The sequence below is a fragment of the Budorcas taxicolor genome, chromosome 12, assembly GCF_023091745.1.
Source record: "Budorcas taxicolor isolate Tak-1 chromosome 12, Takin1.1, whole genome shotgun sequence".
Classification (NCBI taxonomy): domain Eukaryota; kingdom Metazoa; phylum Chordata; class Mammalia; order Artiodactyla; family Bovidae; genus Budorcas; species Budorcas taxicolor.
In genome coordinates this window covers 28,411,182-28,435,992 of record NC_068921.1, presented here as the reverse complement: position 1 = coordinate 28,435,992, position 24,811 = coordinate 28,411,182, and the positions used below count along the sequence as shown (strand labels likewise).

General features: G+C 36.9%; 1 protein-coding gene across 1 annotated transcript in view; it reads left to right on the top strand.

The window, feature by feature from the left end:
- PDS5B (PDS5 cohesin associated factor B) overlaps window positions 1-24,811 on the top strand; it is a 115,644-nt gene that overhangs the window by 53,254 nt on the left and 37,579 nt on the right. Inside the window, exons 19-20 of the mRNA XM_052650130.1 lie at window positions 13,402-13,525; window positions 16,820-16,978. Coding sequence (XP_052506090.1) covers window positions 13,402-13,525; window positions 16,820-16,978 — 283 coding nt within the window. The remainder of the gene's footprint in view (window positions 1-13,401; window positions 13,526-16,819; window positions 16,979-24,811) is intronic.

Below are 24,811 nucleotides of genomic sequence, written 5' to 3'. Positions count from 1 at the left end.
GTGAGTGATCACACTGTTGTGATTATCTGGGTTGTGAAAATCTTTTTTGTAAAGTTCTTCTGTGTCTTCTTGCCACCTCTTCTTAATATCTTCTGCTTCTGTTAGGTCCATACCATTTCTGTCCTTTATCGAGCCCATCTTTGCATGAAATGTTCCCTTGGTATCTCTAATTTTCTTGAAGAGATCTCTAGTCTTTCACATTCTGTTGTTTTTCTCTATTTCTTTGCACTGATCACTGAGGAAGGCTTTCTTACCTCTCCTTGCTATTCTTTGGAACTTTGCACTCAAATGGGTGTATCTTTCCTTTTCTCCTTTGCTTTTGGCTTCTTTTCTTTTCACAGCTATTTGTAAGGCCTCCCCAGACAGCCATTTTGCTTTTTTGCATTTCTTTTTCTTGGGGAGAGTCTTGATCCCTGTCTACTGTACATTGTCACAGACCTCCATCCATAGTTCATCAGGCATTCTGTCGATCAGATCTAGTCCCTTAAAACTATTTCTCACTTCCATTTTATAATAATAAGGGATTTGATTTAGGTCATACCTGAATGGTCTAGGAGATTAGTTCTTACCATGTTCAGTCATGTAGCCAAGATATAAATGGAACTTCAGAGTCATATATGAACTTGAAGACTGCATTTACTGTATTCATATTTTAAGATTCAACAGGTTTCTGTTACTTTTATTAGAGTCCATATTTCTGTATTACCCTATTTATTAGCACGGTCCTACCTACTGAACCTAGTCTGGTTCTCCGTTACAGTTATGAGCAGCCAGAAAAACGATATTATGATGGATATTTTGTTAGCTTTCATAAGTGTTTTGGTTAGTGATGTATTAGGAGAGCAGTATAAAACTAATCTTTGATTCTGTAAGAACTCAGACTTTCTCAAGTGGTAGTGGCATATCTGGCAGGAACGCCTGGACCGTGTTGTTCAGCCTGTTTTGGTACCGAGCAGCATGCATGGGTGTGCGCACTTTCTGTGGATGTTTTAACAGTAAACAGTGCAGAACAGGAAGATAGTTTCTTCAAGGTAAATCTTACTGATCTTGATCTCTTGCTGTGAATCACAAAAGAACAATGTATGCACAAGCTCATGGGACAGTAATAAAATTGGTATTTTTCAGGTTGAAATGGTCCCTCCTTTCTTCAGTTTAAGTCTGAATTTGGCAATAAGTTCCTGATCTTAGCCACAGTCAGCTCCCGGTCTTATTTTTGCTGACTGTATAGACCTTCTCCATCTTTGGCTGCAAAGAGTATAATCAATATGATTTTGGTTTTGACCATCTGGTGATGTCCATGTATAGAGCCTTTCCTTGTGTTGTTGGAAGAGGGTGTTTGCTATGACCTGTTCCTCACCACCTCCCAAAATTTGCCCAAGTTCGTGTCCACTGTATTGGTGATGCAATCAGGGAACCTTATTTTTCTATAGCAGAAATAAAGGAAAGACTTTGTGGTTGTACCTTTTTTCTCTGGGTTTAATAGGCGTAAAGCTTTTGAGTGAGGTAAGGCTTAGAGTTGTGAATCAAATGTCTTACTACCGACTTTACAGGAAAAGGAAAAAGTAAGTGCTGACCTACTAAACTAAAATGATGGTGAATTATGGGTTCCATTTTGTCTCAATAAGTCTCTCAGGAATCTGGCTCACCCGAGAATAGTTAGATGTGCCAACACTGAGGGTCCCCTATAGCCTAGGATACAGTCATAATCCAAGTGAAGCTGGTTCTCAAATGGAGGCGCTTAAGCAGAGTCAGACACTACTGAGCGACTTCACTTTCATTTTTCACTTTCATGCACTGGAGAAGGAAATGGCAACCTACTCCGGTGTTCTTTCCTGGAGAATCCCAGGGACAGGGGAGCCTGGTGGGCTGCTGTCTATGGGGTTGCACACGACTGAAGTGACTTAGAAGCAGCAGCAGCAAGCAGACTTGGAGGAGAAATTAAACAGAAATAAAGGACTCACTACCTTTATTCCCACCTTCCTTCTCCATGCTGCTTATCCACTTGATTAAGCAAGTGTAGTTTCAGTTGGGAGTTCTGATGTTAATTTTTTGAAAGAAGTGTCCAGTGTTTAGTCATCAGGGAGACACCATCTACATTTTTGTTTAAATGGCAGAGCCAAAGAGAATTTCCTTTATTTAAAGATGAATTAACAGAATACAGATAAATAGACAAACACAGATCCTTTGAGGATATTTTAGCGTTCAAAAGAATGGCGATTAACACTAGGAAGAATGAAATTTTTGTGGATAAAAGAGAATTTTAGACATATGTTCTAAGCTGCCAGGAAAATTATGCAGCAAATGACATCTGGGAAAAAAGGAAGAAAAATAATATACTGTAAAAAGAGAAATGACAGAACTAAGGATAAAGAAGAGCAGGAACATATTTCTGTTATGGAATGAAATTTATTATAAACAGCAAGGAGCAGAGTAAACAATATTGAAAATGTAATCAGGAAGGTTTCTGTTGAACTTAAGGAAACTGCATAGATCGTGAGTATAGTGGGCAAAGAAATAAACGCAGTTAAAGAGAATTGCAGATTATGGAAAGTCATGATTGGTTTCTGTGGAGAAGACAACAGTATAATGGAAAGTGGAAAAAATTTTTAAATATTAGTAATGAATAATAAACATAATGAATGAAAACATGAATCTGGAAATGAGTACTCATGTTTTAGGAAGGTATTGATAGCTTACTGTGAATGGTGTCGGATTTGTGATCTCCAAAGAAGATTTTAACTTTGGTACCAAGGACCAGGCTTGATCACTCAAGAGCTTTTGTGCAGCAGAGTTTTATTAAAGTGAAAAAAGACAGAGAAAGCTTCTGACATATTCATCAGAAGGGGGACAGAGAGTGCCTCCCCTCAATAGTCTTATCAAGGCCTCATATACTTTTCCCAGACCCACTCTCACAACATATATCTTAAATTAGCAAGATTAGAACTAACAATAGAAAGGTCTTAAGAGACCCACTCCCATAACATACACATCTCAAGGTAACATGAATAATCAGAAGATTGCTGTTAAGAAGAACAAACATATCCTCAGGCAAGATACATTGTTATATTGAGTAAGACAAACAAAGTGAAAGTGAAGTCGCTCAGTCGTGTCCGACACTTTGTGACCCGTGGACTGTAGCCCACCAAGCTCCTCCGTCCATGGAATTCTACAGGCAAGAATACTGGAGTGGGTTGCCATTTCCTTCTCCAGTAAGAGTAAGACAAAGCAGTGTAGAAAAAAGTTTCTTATTTTCTTCTCCTTGAAAGCCCCAGAACCCTTTCTCCTTCTCAAGAGCTCTGGACCTCTTCATCACTAATAGTCCTGGATTCCTTATCAACCTACCTCAGAATTTGCTCTCTCAATATTCTAATGAAATTTACTGAATTTTCAGAGATTCAGTTCCATTCAGTTCAGTCGCTCAGTCGTGTCTGACTCTTTGCGACGCCATGAATCCCAGCACGCCAGGCCTCCCTGTCCATCACCAACTCCCAGAGTTCACTCAGATTCATGTCCATCGAGGCAGTGATGCCATCCAACCATCTCATCCTCTGTCGTCCCCTTCTCCTCTTGCCCCCAATCCCTCCCAGCATCAGAGTCTTTTCCAATGAGTCAACTCTTCGCATGAGGTGGCCAAAGTACTGGAATTTCAGCTTTAACATCATTCCTTCCAAAGAAATCCCAGGGTTGATCTCCTTCAGAATGGACTTGTTGGATCTCCTTGCAGTCCAAGGGACTCTCAAGAGTCTTCTCCAACACCACAGTTCAAAAGCATCAATTCTTTGGTGCTCAGCTTTCTTCACAGTCCAACTCTCATATCCATACATGACCACAGGAAAAACCATAGCCTTGACTAGACGGACCTTTGTTGGCAAAGTAATGTCTCTGCTTTTGAATATACTATCTAGGTTGGTCATAACTTTTCTTCCAAGGAGTAAGCGTCTTTTAATTTCATGGCTGCAGTCACCATCTGCAGTGATGTTGGAGCCCCCCAAAATAAAGTCTGACACTGTTTCCACTGTTTCCCCATCTATTTCCCATAAAGTGATGGGACCAGATGCCATGATCTTCGTTTTGTGAACGTTGAGCTTTAAGCCAACTTTTTCACTCTCCTCTTTCACTTTCATCAAGAGGCTTTTTAGCTCCTCTTCACTTTCTGCCATAAGGGTGGTGTCATCTGCATATCTGAGGTTATTGATATTTCTCCCAGCAATCTTGATTCCAGCTTGTGTTTCTTCCAGTCCAGCGTTTCTCATGATGTACTCTGCATATAAGTTATAAGCAGGGTGACAATATACAGCCTTGACGTACTCCTTTTCCTATTTGGAACCAGTCTGTTGTTCCATGTCCAGTTCTAACTGTTGCTTCCTGACCTGCATACAGATTTTTCAAGAGGCAGGTTAGGTGATCTGGTATTCCCATCTCTTTCAGAATTTTCCACAGTTCATTATGATCCACACAGTCAAAGGCTTTGGCATAGTCAGTAAAGCAGAAATAGATGGTTTTTTGGAACTCTCTTGCTTTTTCCATGATCCAGTGGATGTTGGCAATTTGATCTCTGGTTCCTTTGCCTTTTCTAAAACCAGCTTGAACATCAGGAAGTTCACGGTTCACGTATTGCTGAAGCCTGGCTTGGAGAATTTTGAGCATTACTTTAGTAGCATGTGAGATGAGTGCAATTGTGCGGTAGTTTGAGCATTCTTTGGCATTGCTCTTCTTTGGGATTGGAATGAAAACTGACCTTTTCCAGTCCGTGGCCACTGCTGAGTTTTCCAAATTTGCTGGCATATTGAGTGCAGCACTTTCACAGCATCATCTTTCAGGATTTGAAATAGCTCTACTGGAATTCCATCACCTCCACTAGCTTTGGTTGTAGTGATGCTTTCTAAGGCCCACTTGACTTCACATTCCAGGATGTCTGGCTCTAGGTAAGTGATCACACCATCGTGATTATCCAGGTCGTGAAGATCTTTTTTGTAAAGTTCTTCTGTGTCTTCTTGCCACCTCTTCTTAATATCTTCTGCTTCTGTTAGGTCCATACCATTTCTGTCCTTTATCGAGCCCAACTTTGCATGAAATGTTCCCTTGGTATCTCTAATTTTCTTGAAGAGATCTCTATTCTTTCCCATTCTGTTGTTTTCCTCTATTTCTTTGCATTGATCGCTAAAGAAGGGTTTCTTATCTCTTCTTGCTATTCTCTGGAACTCTGCATTCAGATGCTTATATCTTTCCTTTTCTCCTTTGCTTTTCGCTTCTCTTCTTTTCACAGTTATTTGTGAGGCCTCCCCAGAGAGCTGTTTTGCTTTTTTGCCTTTCTTTTCCATGGGGATGGTCTTGATCCCTGTCTCCTGTACAATGTCACGAACCTCCGTCCATAGTTCATCAGGCACTCTATCTATCAGATCTGGGCCCTTAAATCTATTTCTCCCTTCCACTGTATAATCATAAGGAATTTGATTTAGGTCATACCTGAATGGTCTAGCGGTTTTCCCTACTTTCTTCAATTTAAGTCTGAATTTGGTAATAAGGAGCTCATGATCTGAGCCACAGTCAGCTCCTGGTCTTGTTTTTGCTGACTGTATAGAGCTTCTCCATCTTTGGCTGCAAAGAATATAATCAGTCTGATTTTGGTGTTGACCATCTGGTGATGTCCATGTGTAGAGCCTTCTCTTGTGTTGTTGGAAGAGGGTGTTTGCTATGACCAGTGCATTTTCTTGGCAAAACTCTATTAGTCTTTGCCCTGCTTCATTCCGCATTCCAAGGCCAAATTTGCCTGTTACTCCAGGTGTTTCTTGACTTCCTACTTTTGCATTCCAGTCCCCTATCATGAAAAGGACATCTTTTTTGGGTGTCAGTTCTAAAAGGCCTTGTAGGTCTTCATAGAACCGTTCAACTTCAGCTTCTGAAGCGTTACTGGTTGGGGCATAGACTTGGATAACTGTGATATTGAATGGTTTGCCTTGGAAACGAACAGAGATCATTCTGTCCTTTTTGAGATTGCATCCAAGTACTGCATTTCGGACTTTTTTGTTGACAGTGATGGCTGCTCCATTTCTTCTGAGGGATTCCTGCCCACAATAGTAGATATAATGGTCATTTGAGTTAAATTCACCCATTCCAGTCCATTTTAGTTCGCTGATTGCTCCTAGAATGTCGACGTTCACTCTTGCCATCTCGTTTGACCACTTCCAGTTTGCCTTGATTTATGGACCTGACATTCCAGGTTCCTATGCAATATTGCTCTTTACAGCATTGGACCTTGCTTCTATCACTAGTCACATCCACAACTGGGTATTGTTTTTGCTTTGGCTCCATCCCTTCATTCTTTCTGGAGTCATTTCTCCACTAATTTCCAGTAGCATATTGGGCACCTAGTGACCTGGGGAGTTCGTCTTTCATTATCCTATCATTTTGCCTTTTCATACTGTTCATGGGGTTCTCAAGGCAAGAATACTGAAGTGGTTTGCCATTCCCTTCTCCAGTGGACCACATTTCTGTGAGACCTCTCCACCATGACCTGCCTGTCTTGGGTTGCCCCGTGGGCATGGCTTAGTTTCATTGAGTTAGACAAGGTTGTCCTAGTGTGATTAGATTGACTAGTTTTCTGTGAGTATGGTTTCAGTGTGTCTGCCCTCTGATGCCCTCTTGCAACACCTATCATCTTACTTGGTTTTTTCTTACCTTGGGTGTGGGATATCTCTTCATGGCTGCTCCAGGAAAGTGCAGCTGCTGCTCCTTACCTTGGATGAGGGGTATCTCCTCACTGCTGCCCTTCCTGACCTTCAATGTGGGATGGCTCCTCTAGGCCCTCCTGCGCCTGCGCAGCCCTATGGAAGTGATTTCATAAACATCAAGGGAAAAAAAAAAGGTAAATCCTGTATGGCAGAACAGTAATGGGACTGACATTTCTTTTCAGCCACTTAAGATTTCCACAGTTAATGATACAACAGTTATGAAGTTTGATCAGAAAATAAATGTAACTAAAGATTTTCCTAATTAGCTAAGTTGTGCTAGGGCAAATGAAGGATTTTCTTTGGAATTCAAGGATTTAGAAAACGTGTTATCCCCTTTTTATTGTGAGGTCGCTCTTTCTACCACGTTGTGTGCCGTTTTCCCTTTATTCACTTTTACTTATGCCCTTAAATCAAACTTTTTGTTTTCTTATTTACATATCTAATTGTCTTTTCTCACCATTTTAATTTCTGGATTCAAATTTTAGGTGTGGCTATATCTATGTTTTGGAGATCTGAAAATCTTAATTTTTAAGGGTGATGTAAATAAATTGGTTCAGGAAGAAGGAAGGGGAAAAAAAATCCTAATAGGCTATAATTATAAAAGAATTTCAGAAAATTACCCTGTAATAATAATAAGGGCCAATAAAAGTTATGTTAGATGGGGTATTTCAAATAAGTTCTAAATCTTTTTAATTGTTCCAGGCATGAGGGGGAAAGGAAAGCATTTAGATATAAAGCCAAGGTAACTAGTAGGAATGCTGCTGCTGCTGCTAAGTTGCTTCAGTCATGTCTGACTCTGTGTGACCCCATAGACGGCAGCCCGCCAGGCTCTTCCATCCATGGGATTTGCCAGGCAAGAGTACTGGAGTGGGGTGCCATTGCCTTCTCTGAGTAGGAATGCTAAAACCTGATAAAAGATATCTCTCCAAAAGAAAACTGAGACAAATTTTATTGATATTGATGAAAATTGAATGCAAAAAGAGAATTTACTATAGTAAAGCAAGAATACAATATGGCCAAATGTTGGTTAATTCCAGGAATACAAAAAGGGTTACTATTAGAAGAGAACCCGATGTTCATGTTATAATTCATTATATAAATGAGTAAAAGGGAGAGGCCACACAATAGATCTTTTTGACAGATGCTGAAAGGGCTTCCAATAAAAAGGAAAATCAGTTTACTTACAGTTAAACCCAGCAACGCAGGATTTTAATGGCCTTCATACTTCTCAAAACAGTGGAAGTGAAAGTGAAGTAGCTCAGTCTTGTCTGAGCGACTCCGTGGACTATAGCCTACCAGGCTCCTCCGTCCATGGAATTTTCCAGGCAAGAGTACTGGAGTGGGTTGTTGTTTCCTTTTCCAAATATCTCAAAGTAATATCTACCAATATCTACCATCATATGATAAAACACAAGCATTCCCAGTAAAATCAGGAGCAGGATGAGAAAATATGCTAACTCTGCCATGATTTAACATTGTTTTGAAAGCATTAGCCTGTATAATTACATAAGAAAATAAAATTAAAAGGTGCAGTTGTTGGAAAAGAGGAAGCAAAGTTATCATATTTCTAAGAGAAAAATCCAAGAGAATCAACTGCAGAACTACTAAAAACAAGATGGCCATAACGAGTATCTAGAAATCCAAGGCTCTCTTTATATCCCACTAATAATCATTTAGAAAATATTAGAGGAGTGAAAAAATCAGAAGATTTAAAAGTCAAGAGTATGAGAAATTTATAACACTGTACTATCCCTATAGTAGTGAGAAGTATAATATTTAACAAAGAAATTAGTCAGGGAAACTTAAATCACTGAATAAGTAACTGGCAAGCAGTTTTAAAAAGAAAAAATAATGTAGACTACTTACTTGATGTTACATATATTCTGGATGAGCCAAAGTTTCTTTATTTAATAATCTAAGATTTTATTTAAAAACTTTTAAATTTATGATTTTATATATATATAATGAATTATTAAAAGGATTAGTAACCAGTTCTTTTTTTTCTTTTTAATTTTATTATTGAAGGATAATTGCTTTACAGAACTTTGTTGTTTTCTGTTGAACCTCAACATGAATCAGCCATAGGTATATATATATCCCCTCCCTTTTGAACCTTCCTCCCATCTCCCTCCCCATCCCACCCCTCTAGGTTGCTACAGAGCCCCTGTTTGAGTTTCCTGAGCCACACAGCAAATTCCTGTTGGCTATCAATTTTACACATGGTGATGTAATTGCCCATGTTACTTTTTCCATGCATCTCACCCTCTCCTCGCCTCTCCCCATGTCCATAAGTCTGTTCTCTGTGTCTGTTTCTCCATTGCTGCCCTATAAATAAATTCTTCAGTACCATTTTTCTAGATTCTGTACATGTGTGTTAGAATGCAATATTTATTTATCTTTCTCTTTCTGGCTCACTTCAGTCTGTGTAATAGGCTCTAGGTTCATCCACTTCATCAGAACTGACTCAAATGCATTTCTTTTTATGGCTGAGTAATATTCCATTGTGTGCATGTACCACAACCTCTTTATCCATTCATCTGTCGATGGGCATCTAGGTTGCTTCCATGTTCTAGCTATTGTAAATAAATAGTGCTGCACTGAACAATGGGATATATGTGTCTTTTTCAGTTTTCATTTCCTCAGGCTAATATGCCTAGAAGTGCGATTGCTGGGTAATATGATGGTTTTATTTCTAGTTTTTTAAGCATTCTCCATACCATCTTGCACAGTGACTATCAATTTACATTCCCACCAACAGTGCAAGAGTGTTCCCTTTTCTCCACACCTTCTCCAGCATTTATTGTTTGTAGACTTTTTGATGATGGCCATTCTGACTGGTGTGAGGTGATATGTCAATGTAGTTTTGATTTGCATTTCTCTAATAATGTGCAGTGTTGAGCATCTTTTCATGTGTTTGTTAACCATCTGTATGTCGTCTTTGGAGAAATGTATGTTTAGGTCTTTTTCCCACTTTTTGATTGGGTTGTTTGTTTTTCTGACATAGATTTGTATGAGCTGCTTGTATATTTTGGAAATTAATCCTTTGTCAGTTGTTTCATTTGCTATTATTTTCTCCCATTCTGAGGCTTATCTTTTCACTTTGCTTATAGTTTCCTTTGCTCTGCAAAAGCTTTTAAATTTAATCAGGTCCCACTTGTTTACTTTTGTTTTTATTTCCATTACTCTAGGAGGTGGGTCATAGAGGATCTTGCTTTGATATCTGTCGAGTGTTCTGCCTGTGTTTTCCCTCTAAAAGTTTTATAGTTTCTGGTCTTAGGTTTAGGTCTTTCATCCATTTTGAGTTTATCTTTATGTATGGTGTTAGGAAGTGTTCTGATTTCATTCTTTTACCTGTAGCTATCTAGTTTTCCCAGCACCATTTATTGAAGGGAATGTCTTTGCCTCATTGTATATTCTTGCCTCATTTGTCAAAAATAAGGTTCCCATAGTTGCATGGGTTTATTTCTGGGCTTTCTGTCTTGTTCGATTGGTCTGTATTTCTGTCTATATGTCTTGGAAGATTGGTCTTTTCTAAGAATCTGTTTCTTTTGATTTATCCATTTTATTGCCATGCTGCTGCTGCTGCTAAGTCGCTTCAGTCGTGTCCAACTCTGTGCGACCCCATAAATGGCAGCTCACTAGGCTCCGCCGTCCCTGGGATTCTCCAGGCAAGAACACTGGAGTGGGTTGCCATTTCCTTCTCCAGTGCATGAAAGTGAAAAGTGAAAGTCAGGTCGCTCAGTCGTATCCGACTCTTAGCGACCCCATGGACTGCAGCCTACCAGGGTCCTCCGTCCATGGGGTTTTCCAGGTACTGGAGTGGGGTGCCATTGCCATATAGTTGCTCATAATAGTCTCTTATCATCCTTTGTATTTCTGTATTGTTTCTTGTAACCTCTCGTTTTTCATTTCTAATTTTGTTGATTTGATTCTTCTCTTTTTTTCCTGAGTCTGGTGAAAGGTTTGTCAATTTTGTTTATCTTCTCAAAAACCAACTTTTAGTGTTATTAATCTGTAGTATTGTTTCTTTCATTTCTTTTTCATTTATTTCTGCTCTGATCCTTATGATTTCTTTCCTTCTACTAATTTTGGTTTGTTTTGTTGTTCTTTTTTCCCCAGTTGTTTTAAGTGTAAAGTTAGGTTGTGTATTAGACGTTTTTCTTGTTTCTTGAGGTAGAATTATATTACTATAAACTTCCCTCTTAGAATTGGTTTTGCTGCATCCCATAGGTTTTGTATTGTCGTGTTTTCGTTGTCATTTGTTTCTAGAAATTTCTTCGTTTCCCTTTTGATTTCTTCAATAACCTGTTGGTTATTTAGAAACGTGTTGTTTAATCTCCATGAGTTTGTGTTTCTTACAGTTTTTTTCCTTGCAATTGAAATGTAGTCTCATAGTGTTGTGATCGGAGAAGATGCTTGATACGATTGCAGTTTTCTTAAATTTACTGAGTCTTGATTTGTGACCCAAGATGTGGTCTATCCTGGAAAATGTTCCGTGTGCACTTAAGAAGGTGTATTCTTCTGTGTTTGAGTGAAATGTCCTGAAGATATCAATGAGATCTGTCTCATCTAATGTATCATTTAAGACTTGTGTTTCCTTATTAGTTTTCTGTCTTGATGAGCTGTCCATTGGTGTGAGTGGGGTGTTAAAGTCTCCAGCTATTATTGTGTTACTGTCAATTTCTCCTTTTATGTCTGTTAGTGTTTGTCTCATGTATTGAGGTGCTCCTGTGTTGGGTGCATAGGTATTTACAATTGTTATGTCTTCCTCTTGGATTGATCCCTTGATCGTTATGTAGTGTACTTCCTTATCTCTTGTAAAATTCTTTATGTTAAAGTCTATTTTGTCTGATATGAGGATTGCTGCTCCAGCTTTCTTTTGCTTCCCGTTTGTGTGGAATATATTTTTCTATCCTCTCACTTTCAATCTATATGTGTCTTGAGGCCTTAAGTGGGTATCTTGTAAACAGAATATACATGGGTCTTGTTTTTGTATCCATTCAGCCAGTCTGTGTCTCTTGGTTGGAGCATTTAATCCATTTACATTTAAAGTAATTATTGCCCGTGGTGGATTCATGTCAATGTATGGCAAAACCAATACAGTATTGTAAAGTAAAATAAAACAAAATAAAATAAATAAAACTATAAAAAAATAAAGTAATTATTGATACATATGTTCTTATTGCCATTTTCTTGTTTGGGGTTGGTTTTGTAGATCTTTTTTCTTCTCTTGTATTTCTTGACTATATAAGTCCCTTTAACATTTGTTGTAAAACTGGTTTGGTGATACTGAAGAACTTTTGGTGGTTTTAAAGACCTTTCTGCTGTTATGTTCAACCCATTTTTCTGTGATACTATTGGTATTTTCATTATCTGTTTGTAGGTGTTTACACTTCATGGATATTTACCATTTCTCTGTAACAAGAAATACAAAATTTCCCTTCAATTGGTCACTTGTCTTTTTATTATATTTTACTGTTATCTTTTCTGTGACTGCTATTATTATAATGAATTATTTATCTCTGATTGTTTTTTAAACTGGGGCACTGAGTTGGGCAAGGAGAATTCAGAAGTTATTTCCACTGAGAAATAAATGCATAGTTGAACTAAGAGAGAGAGCTTGCCTTTTTCAGGATTTTAAGTTTTTATATAATGAAGTGATATGATACATCAGTGTTCTTCCAGGTAGCTAGATGACTCATTCCCTGCCTCTTTGAGAACTGTGGTCAAGTGTTGCTTTACTAGAGTGATCTTCTGTAGGCACCATATGTAAAATTGTAACACTGTCACAAACTTAGCCCTGTTCCCTATGCTGTCCTCTTTTTCTTCTCTCCCACCCCCCTCCCCCCACCTTATAGGAGTTACCACAATTTAACCTAACAGATGTTTTGCTGACTTAATGTGTTATCATTTACCTTATCCCTAATATGCTGGTAGAGTGAATGCACCAATTTGGAACTTTAAATAATGCCTGGCTTTACAGCAAGTACTCAATTTGTATTGATTAAATGATCAAATTTCCCCTCATGTAGATTTTTTGAGGATAGATTAAAAGATGAACTGGAAGAGGAAGAGACTTGAGAAAGAAGGAGCAATTTAAGTCCCATTATGGTGGTCTTACGTGTAAGGTAGCAAAAGCTTAGCTGAAGTAATAGCAATGATAATAAAATAGAAAAGGCTAATGGAAATGACATTAAAAAGAAGAAATGGGTTACCATTCTTGTTTGTATTTATAACTAATAAAAAGGAAAAATTATTTGTATTTGTATTATTATTATTATTATTTTTTTAATTTTAAAATCTTTAATTCTTACATGTGTTCCCAAACATGAACCCCCCTCCCACCTCCCTCCCCATAACATCTCTGTGGGTCATCCCCATGCACCAGCCCCAAGCATGCTGTATCCTGCGTCAGACATAGACTGGCGATTCAATTCTTACATGATAGTATACATGATAGAATGCCATTCTCCCAAATCATCCCACCCTCTCCCTCTCCCTCTGAGTCCAAGCAAAATTATAGATGATTGAAAATGAGTGAGTAGATGCTGTGACTTGTGTTTCTTTTGTTCTTACAAAACATTACTTTAAAAATACAAGTGTTAAAGTATCTAGTGGAAGTCATAATGATTTTTCTGGTGTATTGTTTTTCTGTAATTTTTTTTTTTAGAGCTTTGCTTCCTGTTTTACATCACAAATCTAAAAAAGGACCCCCCCGTCAAGCCAAATACGCTATTCATTGTATCCATGCGATATTTTCTAGTAAAGAAACCCAGTTTGCACAGATATTTGAGGTAAAAAGAAAAAGTTTTTTTTGTTTCATGTTATTGTTAAAAAAATATGAATGAGTTTACAGAATGTTCACGTTTGGAGATGTATCATTTTGTAATTTTCCAAATTTGAATCAGTATATCAATATTAATGATTGGTTAAAATTTGAAAATATCTGATGATTCAGCTTTTTAATGCTAGCTCAATCAGAAATCAAGCAGTTGTATAATAGTTTTAATGTTACTTTATACATTTAGTATTAGGAAACTTTTTTCATTAGTAAGTAATTACATATAAAATCATAGTTACTCATAGTAGGTAATAGGTGATTATTCTATCAGTTTACAGATTTTAGAAGTTTGATTTCTATATATGAAATACTACTGAAGTGTGTGGGGTTTTATACATGAATAATAATTTATAATTAAGGTTAAATGAATTTGTACTTCAATGACTGACCTAATTTCATATTAGATTAAAATGTGCCTTTTCCTTTGCAGGGCACGTGATCCACACCCAAAGATCCTTGATAGTTGGTGCTCTCCAAAACACCCATAGCAGTTTAGGTCCATGCCAGATGGTTTTGGGCAGGACCAAATATCAAGGACCTTTTGGTGTGGTCCAGATGTCTCTTGGAATCTTGTGAGCGGGACCAAATATGAACAAATATCAAGGACCTTTGTGTGTAGACCAAATGTCTTACTGGGTGTATTGGGACAGGACCAAATACCTACTGACTGTCTTTTCAGCATGTTTTTTATTTTTTCTGTACTTTGAATTACCAGTACCCTTTCTAAGTATGGCAATTTCACTATAAGCTATTATAATCTAGCTTTAGCCTTCTTACTGCAAATAGAAGCTAAACAGAAAATTTATAAAAATCTTGTAGTTATAGTCTAGGAGCCTTGAATGAAGTCAAAACAATTTGGAAATTATGCTGAAACTAACCCACCATAAATACACAGACTTGCTGTCTATTTTAGAAGTATTTATACTAACTTTGTCATATTTTCATGATTTATATTAAAGGTGGAATAAAAGAGGAAGAAAAGTTTTCTGTATCAAACAGCATCTTAGCTGTAGATACTTAATCATAATACAATTTAAAAATTGAGGTGGAGGTATATTCTATAGTCTTTAATTTTTTAATAAGAGGATGACTTCAGTGGACTCATGTTGATTTCTAGAAAGCTTTTTATTTTTCCTTGAATAATCTTTTTGTTCCCTCCAATGATGAGGAGGAAAATGCTGATAATAGCTTGACTTTATTGGTTACTTTTGATTTTAATATCTATAACTTCATCTTTATAAGAACCTACCTGGTAATCCTCCTATAACATAGAAGATTGGCTGGCTTTCTGAGGAAAGGTTTCACAGACACATCTAACCTTTATCAGATTACTGTTAATCCAGAGCTGCTGCTGCTGCTAAGTCACTTCAGTCATGTCTGACTCTGTGCTGCCCCATAGACGGCAGCCCACCAGGCCCCCCTGTCCCTGGGATTCTCCAGGCAAGAACACTGGAGTGGGTTGCCGTTTCCTTCTCCAGTGCATGAAAGTGAAAGGTGAAAGTGAAGTCACTCAGTCGTGTCCGACTCTTAGCGACCCCATGGGCTGCAGCCTACCAGGCTCTGTCCATGGGATTTTTCCAGGCAAGAGTACTGGAGTAGGGTGCCCTTGCCTTCTCTGGTTAATTCAGAGACTGATCATTAATTTTGGTTTTTCAGAAATGATTTTAATATCTTATTGTGGAAAATTGTCACGCAATATAATAAATGAGCTGGAAAAAAGTACACTGTCAGTGATGTGTTTCTAATGTAAACAAGTTATCACTTAGATGTGCAGTGGAGGTATTGAGGGACGTCATCGAGAACAGCAAGAAGTACTGTCATTACTTTTGATTAAATGAAACTTTTCATATTGCCCCAATGTGTTGGAAAAGAACAGTTTTGTGTTGTTTTTTAAAGCCTAGAATGCTTGGTGTTCAGTATAGGAGGATACCTACATGTTAATGTCAACCCCATTTCCCCAGCCACCCAGTTTCTTTTCTCAGAGGCAGCCAGTGTTACCAGTTTCTAATGTACTTTTCAGGAGATATTTTATTCTTATACAAGTAATATAAATACACAAAACACATCTTTTGTCCCCTTCCCCCTCTCCTTATGCCAATGATAGTGTGCTATAGCCACTCTTCTGATTATATTTTAAAAATTGAGCAATATATTTTAGTTATCAACTTATGTGAGTAAATAATCAGTCTCCTTCTTCTGTTATAGCAAAATGAATATTAAAATAATATTTTTATTTTACTGTGAGTAATAAAATAGTTTTATTAGTTATAGTACTTAATATTTGATGCTATAAAAATCCACAAAAACGCTTGTAACTATCCATAATGAAAGCTTATTTCTTGCTCGTCATAAAAGTCCATTTGGGTGTTTTGATTGCATTCTATTCAGTGTTTTAGCCACGCAGACCCTTTTTGACTAGTGGCTTCTCTTTCCTGGTGGCTCAGACGGTAAAGCGTCTGCCTGTAATGCGGGAGACCTGGGTTCGATCCCTGGGTCAGGAAGATCCCCTGGAGAAGGAAATGGCAATCCACTTCAGTACTCTTGCCTGGAAAATTCCATGGACAGAGGAGAATGGTGGGCTACAGTCTGTGGGGTCGCAAAGAGTCAGACACGACTGAGCAACTTCACTTTCTTTCACTCTTACTTTTTCTCTTTGCATCCCATTGGATCCTTTGTATTAAGCCACCAGTGAGTAAAGAGAAAGAGAATGTGGAGAAGATACACTGTTCATGTCTGCCTCAGTTCAGGCGTGGCATACCTTACTTCCATCTCCATTCTGGTAACCAGAACTTCTGACTGCACATAGAAGCATCCTTATGCCCAGAAAGTAGAATAGAAGTAGGTATTGGTGAGCCGAAATGGCTACCCACTCCAGTTTCTTGCCTGGAGAATTCCATGGACTGAGGAACCTCATTGGCTACAGTCCATGCAGTCACAAAGAGTTGTACATGACTGAGCAACTTTCAGCAGTTGCTGACATATGCAATCATAAAATATATGATACGTGATTCTTCATATTGAAATGTTTCTTTACCTACCTCTAAAATATAATTTGGGGAAAACTGAAAGTGCTTAAATATGATGCCTTCTAGTCAATAAAAGTTGTCAGTAAAAGTTAAATGTAACTTGAACCACTGCTTATACCATGTATTGGAACTTGTGTGGTTTTTAGCATTTGTAGATGATACATGTGACCAGTTTATTTGCATGTTTATGGAGTTAATCATTTTCCTTTCCTCACTTTCAGCCTCTGCATAAGAGCCTAGATCCGAGCAACCTGGAGCATCTCATCACACCACTGGTGACTATTGGTCATATTGCTCTCCTTGCACCAGACCAGTTTGCTGCTCCTTTGAAGTCTTTGGTAGCTACTTTCATTGTGAAGGATCTTCTGATGAATGATCGGGTAATTTATGTTTTCTAGATGTGTATTCTTCATAATGCTATCTTCTAAAATTTTATGCAACAAAGAGAGAAGTGGAATGATGTAAATAGCACTTCAATTTGGCTTATATGTTTTTAGCTTTTCCCATCTTTTTACCATGCTGCATCTTCATTATAAGTGAAACAACATTGAAACATCTCTTTAGTTGAGCACAAGGCTGTGACCTGGAATGCTTTCCTTGATAAATACAAGATATCACTGGATTCTGTCTCTTTCAACTTTATAGGGATGTAAGTTTTCTAATGACATCTATTTTTTAAATATGTGAAGATTGACAGGTTAGTTTGCAGTATGGTTGTCATGATAGTAGTTGCTGCATTTCATACATACTATAGAGAATTAAAAGATCCCTGAGGGAAAATACTAGGGAAAAAAATAGTAATTTTCTGTCTCCATTGTGTGAATATTTGGGACAGGGTATGTTTGGGTGTCTTGGAGAATTGACCCCTACAATCATGTGGAGTTTTATGCATGGGCTTGTGTATTTTTAGATATACATATGTGTAAAAAAGAATACTGTAAAACTAGGATTTTCAGAATGGTAAATGAGCACTGGTTTCAGATTAAAGTTACCAGCTGCGTTAGCCCCTAATAAAGGTAGTCCTGTTCTATGATGCTTTGAGGCAAGCATTGACTTCTCTCTGGCTGTGAAAGTTCTACAATGCATCTTCTTCCAATAGGAGATTGTTTTCTGTGTTGAAAATCTGTTTAGCATAGCCACCTTATCTAAGCTAGATGTTCTGGATAACTTGCTGCAACTTCAGCATAAGTACTTGCTGCTCCACCTTGTACTTCTATATCACAGAGATGGCTTCTTAAATATTATGAACCAATCTCTTCTAGCCTGAGATTTTCCTTCCGGAGCCTCCTTAGCTCTCTCAGTCTTCATAGAATTGAAAAGAGTTACAGCCTTGCTCTGGATCAGGCTTTGGCTTAAGGGAATGTTGGGCTGATTTGATCTCCCCTCCAGTCCATTAAACTTTCTCCATATTAGCAATAAGTGTGTTTTGCTTTCTTGTCATTCACATTTTCACTGGGATAGCCCTTTTAATTTCCTTCAAGAACTTATCCTTCACATTCACAACTTGGCCCAAGAGATTTAATTTTCAGCTGGTAGTAGCTTTTGACATGCCTTCATCACTAGGCATTATCATTTCTAGCTTTTCATATGAAGTTGAGAGATATGCAGTGCTTCCTTTCACTTGAACATGCACAACCCATGATAGGTTTGCTAATTTTCCCAATTTCTATGTTGTTGTATCTTAGGGAATAGGATGGCCTGAGGAGAGAGGGAGAGATGGGGAAAAGGCCAGTCCTGTAGAGCAGTCAGAACACACGTGTTTACTGATTAAGTTCATTGTATTAATGGGTGTGATTCATGACACCTCAAAACAGTTACAATAGTACCGTTAACGATCTCTAGTCACTTATCACCATAACAGATGTAATAATAGTGAAATCATTTGGAATACTGCAAGAATTATGAAAATGTGACAGAGATAGGAAGTGAGCAAATGCTGTTGTAAAAATAACACTGATAGAAACTTGACACGAACCTTCAGTTTGTAAAAAATGCAGTATTTGTGAAGCTATTGAGACAATTTTTGTGTGTATACAAAAACTATGTCAGACAGCTGGATTACAGTAAAAATAAAATTTGTATATTTAGAGTGTGTAATTAGAACTGCAGTAAGATAGGAAAGAGAATATGAAACAGAAACAGTGTTTGAAGTGATAATGCCAGAAAATTTTTCAAAATTTATGAAAGACATCAAAGCTATACATTCAAAAAGAGATACAAACCCCAAGTAGGATCAGTATAACACAAAGCTCACTAGATATATCATAGTAAAACTAGAACCAATCAAAATAGAAAGGATGAAAAGCATTTATGCAAAAAGACAGAAAGCCTTCCAGGGAACAAGACTGTCATCTGACTTCAAGAGAAAAGATTAGAAAATGGAAGATAATGGAATAATATCTTCAAATTATTGAGTGGAAGAAAAGTACCAATCTGGAATTCTAAACCTGGAGAAAATATCCTTTAAAAAGGAAATGCAACATAAACACATTTTCAGACAAAAACTGAGAGAATGAGAGAAAATATTTGCAAATCATGTATCCAATATGTCCATATTGTATAAATCACATGTAAAATAAATAAACAGCAGAAAAAGAGTTTGATTAAAAAATAGGCAGAGGTGACATTTTTCCAAAGAATGCAAACAAGTCATCAGTAATTGTATAAAAAGTGCTCAACATCAGTAATCACCAGAGAAATGCAAATCAAAACCACAAAAAGATAGGACTTTACTTTTCTTAGAATGACTAATGTAAAATAGACAGATAATAAGTGTTGGTGAAGATGTGAAGAGAAAGAACCCTTTTGTACTGTTGGTGTGAATGTAAATAGATACAGCCACCATGAAAAACAGTATGGAGAATCTTCCAAAAAATTAAAAATAGGAAAGAAAAATAAACAGAAGCACCACATGATCCAGTAATAAATACTTCAGAGTATTTATCTGAAGGAAATGCGAACACTAATTCAAAAAGATCTCTGCACCCGCATGTTCAGTGCAGCATTATTTATAGCAGTCAAGACAGGGAAGCAACCCAGGTGTCCATCTAATGGATGAATGGATAGAGAAAAAGTGGTGGATATACACAATGTAATATTGATCAGTAGTCCTGCCATTTGTGACAGCATGGATGAACCTTGAGGACATTATGCTAAGTTAAATAGACAAAGATGAATACTGTGTGATGTTCCTTACATGCAGTATCAAATTTAAAAAACCCCAAATAACAGCAACAAAACCTCTCAAACTCATAGTTACAGAGATCCGGTGGCAGTTGTCAGAGGCTAGGGATGCAGGATGTGTGAATTGGGTAAAGGAATTCTAAAGGTACAGACTTCCAGTTAGAAAATAAGTCAAGGAATGTAATGTACAGCATGGTGACTATTGTTATTAATACTGCCTGATAAAACTGAAAGTTTCTGCTGAGAGTAGGTCTGAAAATGTCTCATCATAGGAAAATAATTGTAGCTGTGTTGTGATGGGTGATCACTAGACTTACTGTGTTGATCATTTCACAATATATTGAATCATTGTACCTCTAGAACTGATTTGTCAAATGCCAATTATATCCTTTTTAAAAAAATTATTAATTTGAAAAAAAATGAAAAATGAACCTGCAGAATGGGAGAAAATATTTGAAAAATCATATATCCGATAAGAGGCGTAAAACTCAACAACAAGACAAACAGCCCAGTTTTTCTTAAATGGGTGAAAGACCTGAATAATCATTACTATTAATAGTTATTATAGCTTTTTTGTTTATATTTTTGTATTAAGGTTTGTTCATTGTTTTTCTAGACATGATGCTATGGCACACTTAATAGACCAAATTATCATATAAACATAACTTTTTGTACAGTGGAAAACCAAGACATCTGTGTAACTCGCTTTATTGCAATACTTGCTTTATTGTGGTTGCTTGGAACCATACCTGCAGTATCTCCGAGGTATACCTGTTTCTGCTTGCTCATGCTTCATTTTTGCTTTCTTCTGACCCATCTTTGAATTTACTCATCCTCTCTTCAGACTTGTTGAGTCTTGTGTTAAACCCATAAAATTGAGTTCTTAATTGCAATGTTTATATATTTTTTCCTGTAATTTCCTTAGAGTTTTTAAATAAAATTTTTAGTTCCCTGCCAGAATTCTTTTTCTTACCATTTAATCTTTCAGCACCTCTAATTATGTTAAAATTTATGTGAGTTAGTCTCAATATCTGTATCTCCAGTGGCTTTTTTTCTCTGTCTGGTTTTCACTTGATTGTTGGTCAGGTCTTACCTTGCACATATTATTGTTGATTGAGTTGCACACTTTGTGTATGAAAAGTTATAGAGATAATTTGAAGCTCTGGATAATTTTATAATTCTTCCAAAGAAGATTTATTTTTGCTTCTGATAGGCAGTTGAGCTGCTCTGAAATAATTTTCATTCAATCAAGAAAGCAATGATTGGAAGCTGGGCTTCAGTTTTTGACAGGCTGATTGTTTTTCTGATCACTTTTGTGTTTAGGGTGTTTTTATTTGGGATCCACCCAAAAGTCTAGATTGTTTAACAAGTCAGTCAGACAGTTCAGTAGCTAGTCATGTCTGACTCTTTGCGACCCCATGAACCGCAGCACGCCAGACCTCCCTGTCCATCACCAACTCCCAGAGTCCACCCAAACTCGTGTCCATTGAGTCGGTGATGCCATACAACCATCTCGTCCTCTGTTGTCCCCTTCTTCTCCTGCCCTCAATCTTTCCCAGCATCAGGGTCTTTTCCAGTGAGTCAGCTCTTCACATCAGGTGGCCAAAGGATTGGAGTTTCAGCTTCAACATCAGTCCTACCAATAAACACCCAGGACTGATCTCTTTTAGGATGAACTGGTTGGATCTCCTTGCAGTCCAATGGACTTTCAAGAGCCTTCTCCAACACCACAGTTCAAAAGCATCAATTCTAAAGCATCAGTTCTTTGGTGCTCAGCTTTCTTTGTAGTCCAACTCTCAGATCCATACGTGACCACTGGAAAAACCATAGCTTTGACTAGATGGACCTTTGTTGACAAAGTAATGTCTCTGCTTTTTAATATGCTATCTAGGTTGACCATAACTTTCCTTCCAAGGAGCAAGTGTCGTTTAATTTTATGGCTGCAATCACCATCTGCAGTGATTTTGGAGCCCAGAAAAATCAAGTCAGCTACTGTTGCCACTGTTTCCCCATCTATTTGCCATGATCTTAGTTTTCTGAATGTTGAGCTTTAAGCCAACCTTTTCACTCCCACTTTCATCAAGAGGCTCTTTAGTTCTTCTTCATTTTTCTGCCATAAGGGTGGTGTCATCTGCATATCTGAGCTTATTGATATTTCTCCCAGCAATCTTGATTCCAGCTTGTGCTTCATCCAGCTCAGCGTTTCTCATGATGTACTCTGCATAGAAGTTAAATAAGCTGGGTGACAATACACAGCCTTGACGTACTCCTTTCCCGATTTGGAACCAGTCTGTTGTTCCATGTCCAGTTCTAACTGTTGCTTCCTGATGTGCATACAGGTTTCTCAAGAGTCAGGTCAGGTAGTCTGGTTTTCCCATCTTTCAAAATTTTCCACAGTTTATTGTGATCCACACAGTCAAAGACTCTACTCTTTATTGGACTCAGAATTCCGTTTTTTTTTCCTCCTTCTAGCTCTGTGACACTGATGCAAAACATTGCTCAACCTTTAAACCTCTTTCAGTTTCAGAATCAGCCATCATTTATATATCAGAAAAGCAATTTTAGTGCCAGGCTTACATCTCAGTTATTCTCTTTTCAATACCCATGAACTGTTAGCATCTGGTGATGTTACTCTCCAAACTTTTCTTTTTTTTTCCTGCCCCAGCTAACCACAAAGCACCATTTTACTGTATATTTATCTCAAAACAACGTACTTGTTTAGTTTTGCTTGTTCCTAGGCTTTATGAATTATTTTATACCATATATTGATATATTTTTGGGTGACTTGCCATCATTATTACGGATTTGTTTCTTAGAATAACTCTTGATGTTGAATCTAGCTGTAGTTCATTTATTCATTGCTCTGTATTATATCATTGTGTGGAGTATATCTCATTTTCTTAATGGACACATGGTGTATTTCCATTTCTTTCTTGTTTTAAACAGTACTACTGTGATTTTTTTCTTCTTTATAGAACCATCTGATGCATATGAGTACAGATTTCTCCAGGTTACATTCACAAGAGTGGTATACTTATGACCATCAGTCTGTACATTTTTCAATTTATTGCTGAAGTATTTTTCAGACTGGTTGTAAAACCTTATTTTCCTTTCATCAGCATATGACATTATTGTCAAATTTCTTAATTTTTGTCCATCTAATTAATACAAAGTAATATCTCTTAATTTGCATTTCCCTGGTTACTAAGAATGTTTATGTCAAGTCATCATTCATGTTGCCTCTTTTCTGAAATTCCTCTTGATGTCTTTTGCCTTTTTTCCTTTCTTGGGTTGTTTATGTTTTACTCACAGGTAATCGTCACACACTTAATTTTTTTTTCAGGTACATGTTAAAGTGTGTTCATAAAATCTCATTTATGGTGTGTCTTTCTATTCCCTTCATAGTGTCTTTTGAACAAAAGTTATTAATTTTAATGCAACTAAATTTATCATTCTTTTCTCTTGTAGTTAGTGCTTTTTATATCTTGTTTAAGAAATTATTTCCTATGCCGTTGTCATAGTCTCTCATACGTTGTTTTAAAAGTTTTAAGGTTTTCTTTTCACACATAAAAATTTTAATCCATCTGGTTTTGTGTTTTTTTGCTTTTTTTGTATGCTGTGACTCAAGATCTCCCTTTCTTTCTATTCTCCATTAGGAGAACCAACTTTCCCAGCATAATTTATGGCGTGATCTCTCCTTCCAATCATCTGCAGTGCTATCATTCTTATACAGCCTCTATTTTTTCTCATTGCTTAGTTTGCTCATCTACAATGTCTTTCAGTAAAATTTTATAGTTTTCTCTGTAAGCAGATTTAAATATTTCTCTTATACAGCTTTATTAGGTATTTCAGTTTTAAGAATTATTTTGTTGGTGGTGAATTTGGGAAGTTATTTTATAGTTTTTATCTTACTATCTTGTGCTAAACTCTTTTTCACTTTTCATCATGAGACAGGCCCATTTTGATTGTTTCCTTATCCATAAGTATTTTATTGCTACATATTTTCTTATATTTCAACATGTATTTCCTATACTTATCTTTTTTCATCTCAACTTCATCTGTCAGTTTTTGAAAGAGGTATATTCAAGTATTCTGCTGTGATGATGGTTTTTAATCTTTTTAAAAAAATCATTTTTGGTTATTTGACATTATCCTGCTGGTTTTACAGATGTTCATAATTTTTTATATTATAAGATTAAAGGAAAATATGTCAGTATCCTTTTTATTAAAATATTAGTATCCCATTTAACTCCATACTCCGTTTATATGCTTTTTCATCTTGACTAGTATATTTGTCCATTAGTTTTAGATTTTTTGTTTGTTTGATTTTAGTTTTGTTGCATCTATTATGGTTTTTTTATTTTTGAACCTGTCTGTTTACCTTATGATGTTTTTTATTTTCTATTTGTAATAATTTGTGCTGATTGAATTTTCTTGTGAATTAAATATTTATGTGGAAGACATCTTTGAATAATTCTTTCAAACTGGCTTGTAATTTGAAAGATTTGTGAAAATATTTTTCTCCCTGTTCTTAAATGTTAGAATTCTGTTTTTCAACTCTCTTGGCTGTGGAAAATTCAGAACATTGTTTTTTGGCATGTAGTCTTGCCACCAAGAAATCTGAAGTTGATGTGGTTCTTGTTTCTTTTTTGGTAGGTTCCTCCATGGGAGCTTTGGGATTTTGGGGGATGTTCTTAGTTCAGAAATTTCATCAGTATGTTTCTAATGAGATTCTTTTTTTCATTATTTCCACTTCATGCTTTGAAGGCACTTCTCTCTTGAAGACTTGGTCCTTAAACTATTTGTAAATAGCTTTGTGTGTTTGGGAAACTTGTCTTCTGTATTGGAACTACCTATCCTGTTGCCAGAAGGTCATCTGAGGTGCTCTTTGATTTCTATTTCCAACTAGAAATTGCGCATGTCAAGTTGAGGTAAAAATGGGATCTCCTGTGTTCCAAGATTGGGTTCAGCTCTTTGATAACCTTACTTATTGCCTGGCTGCTACTGGCAATAAGTAAATTCCACCTCTC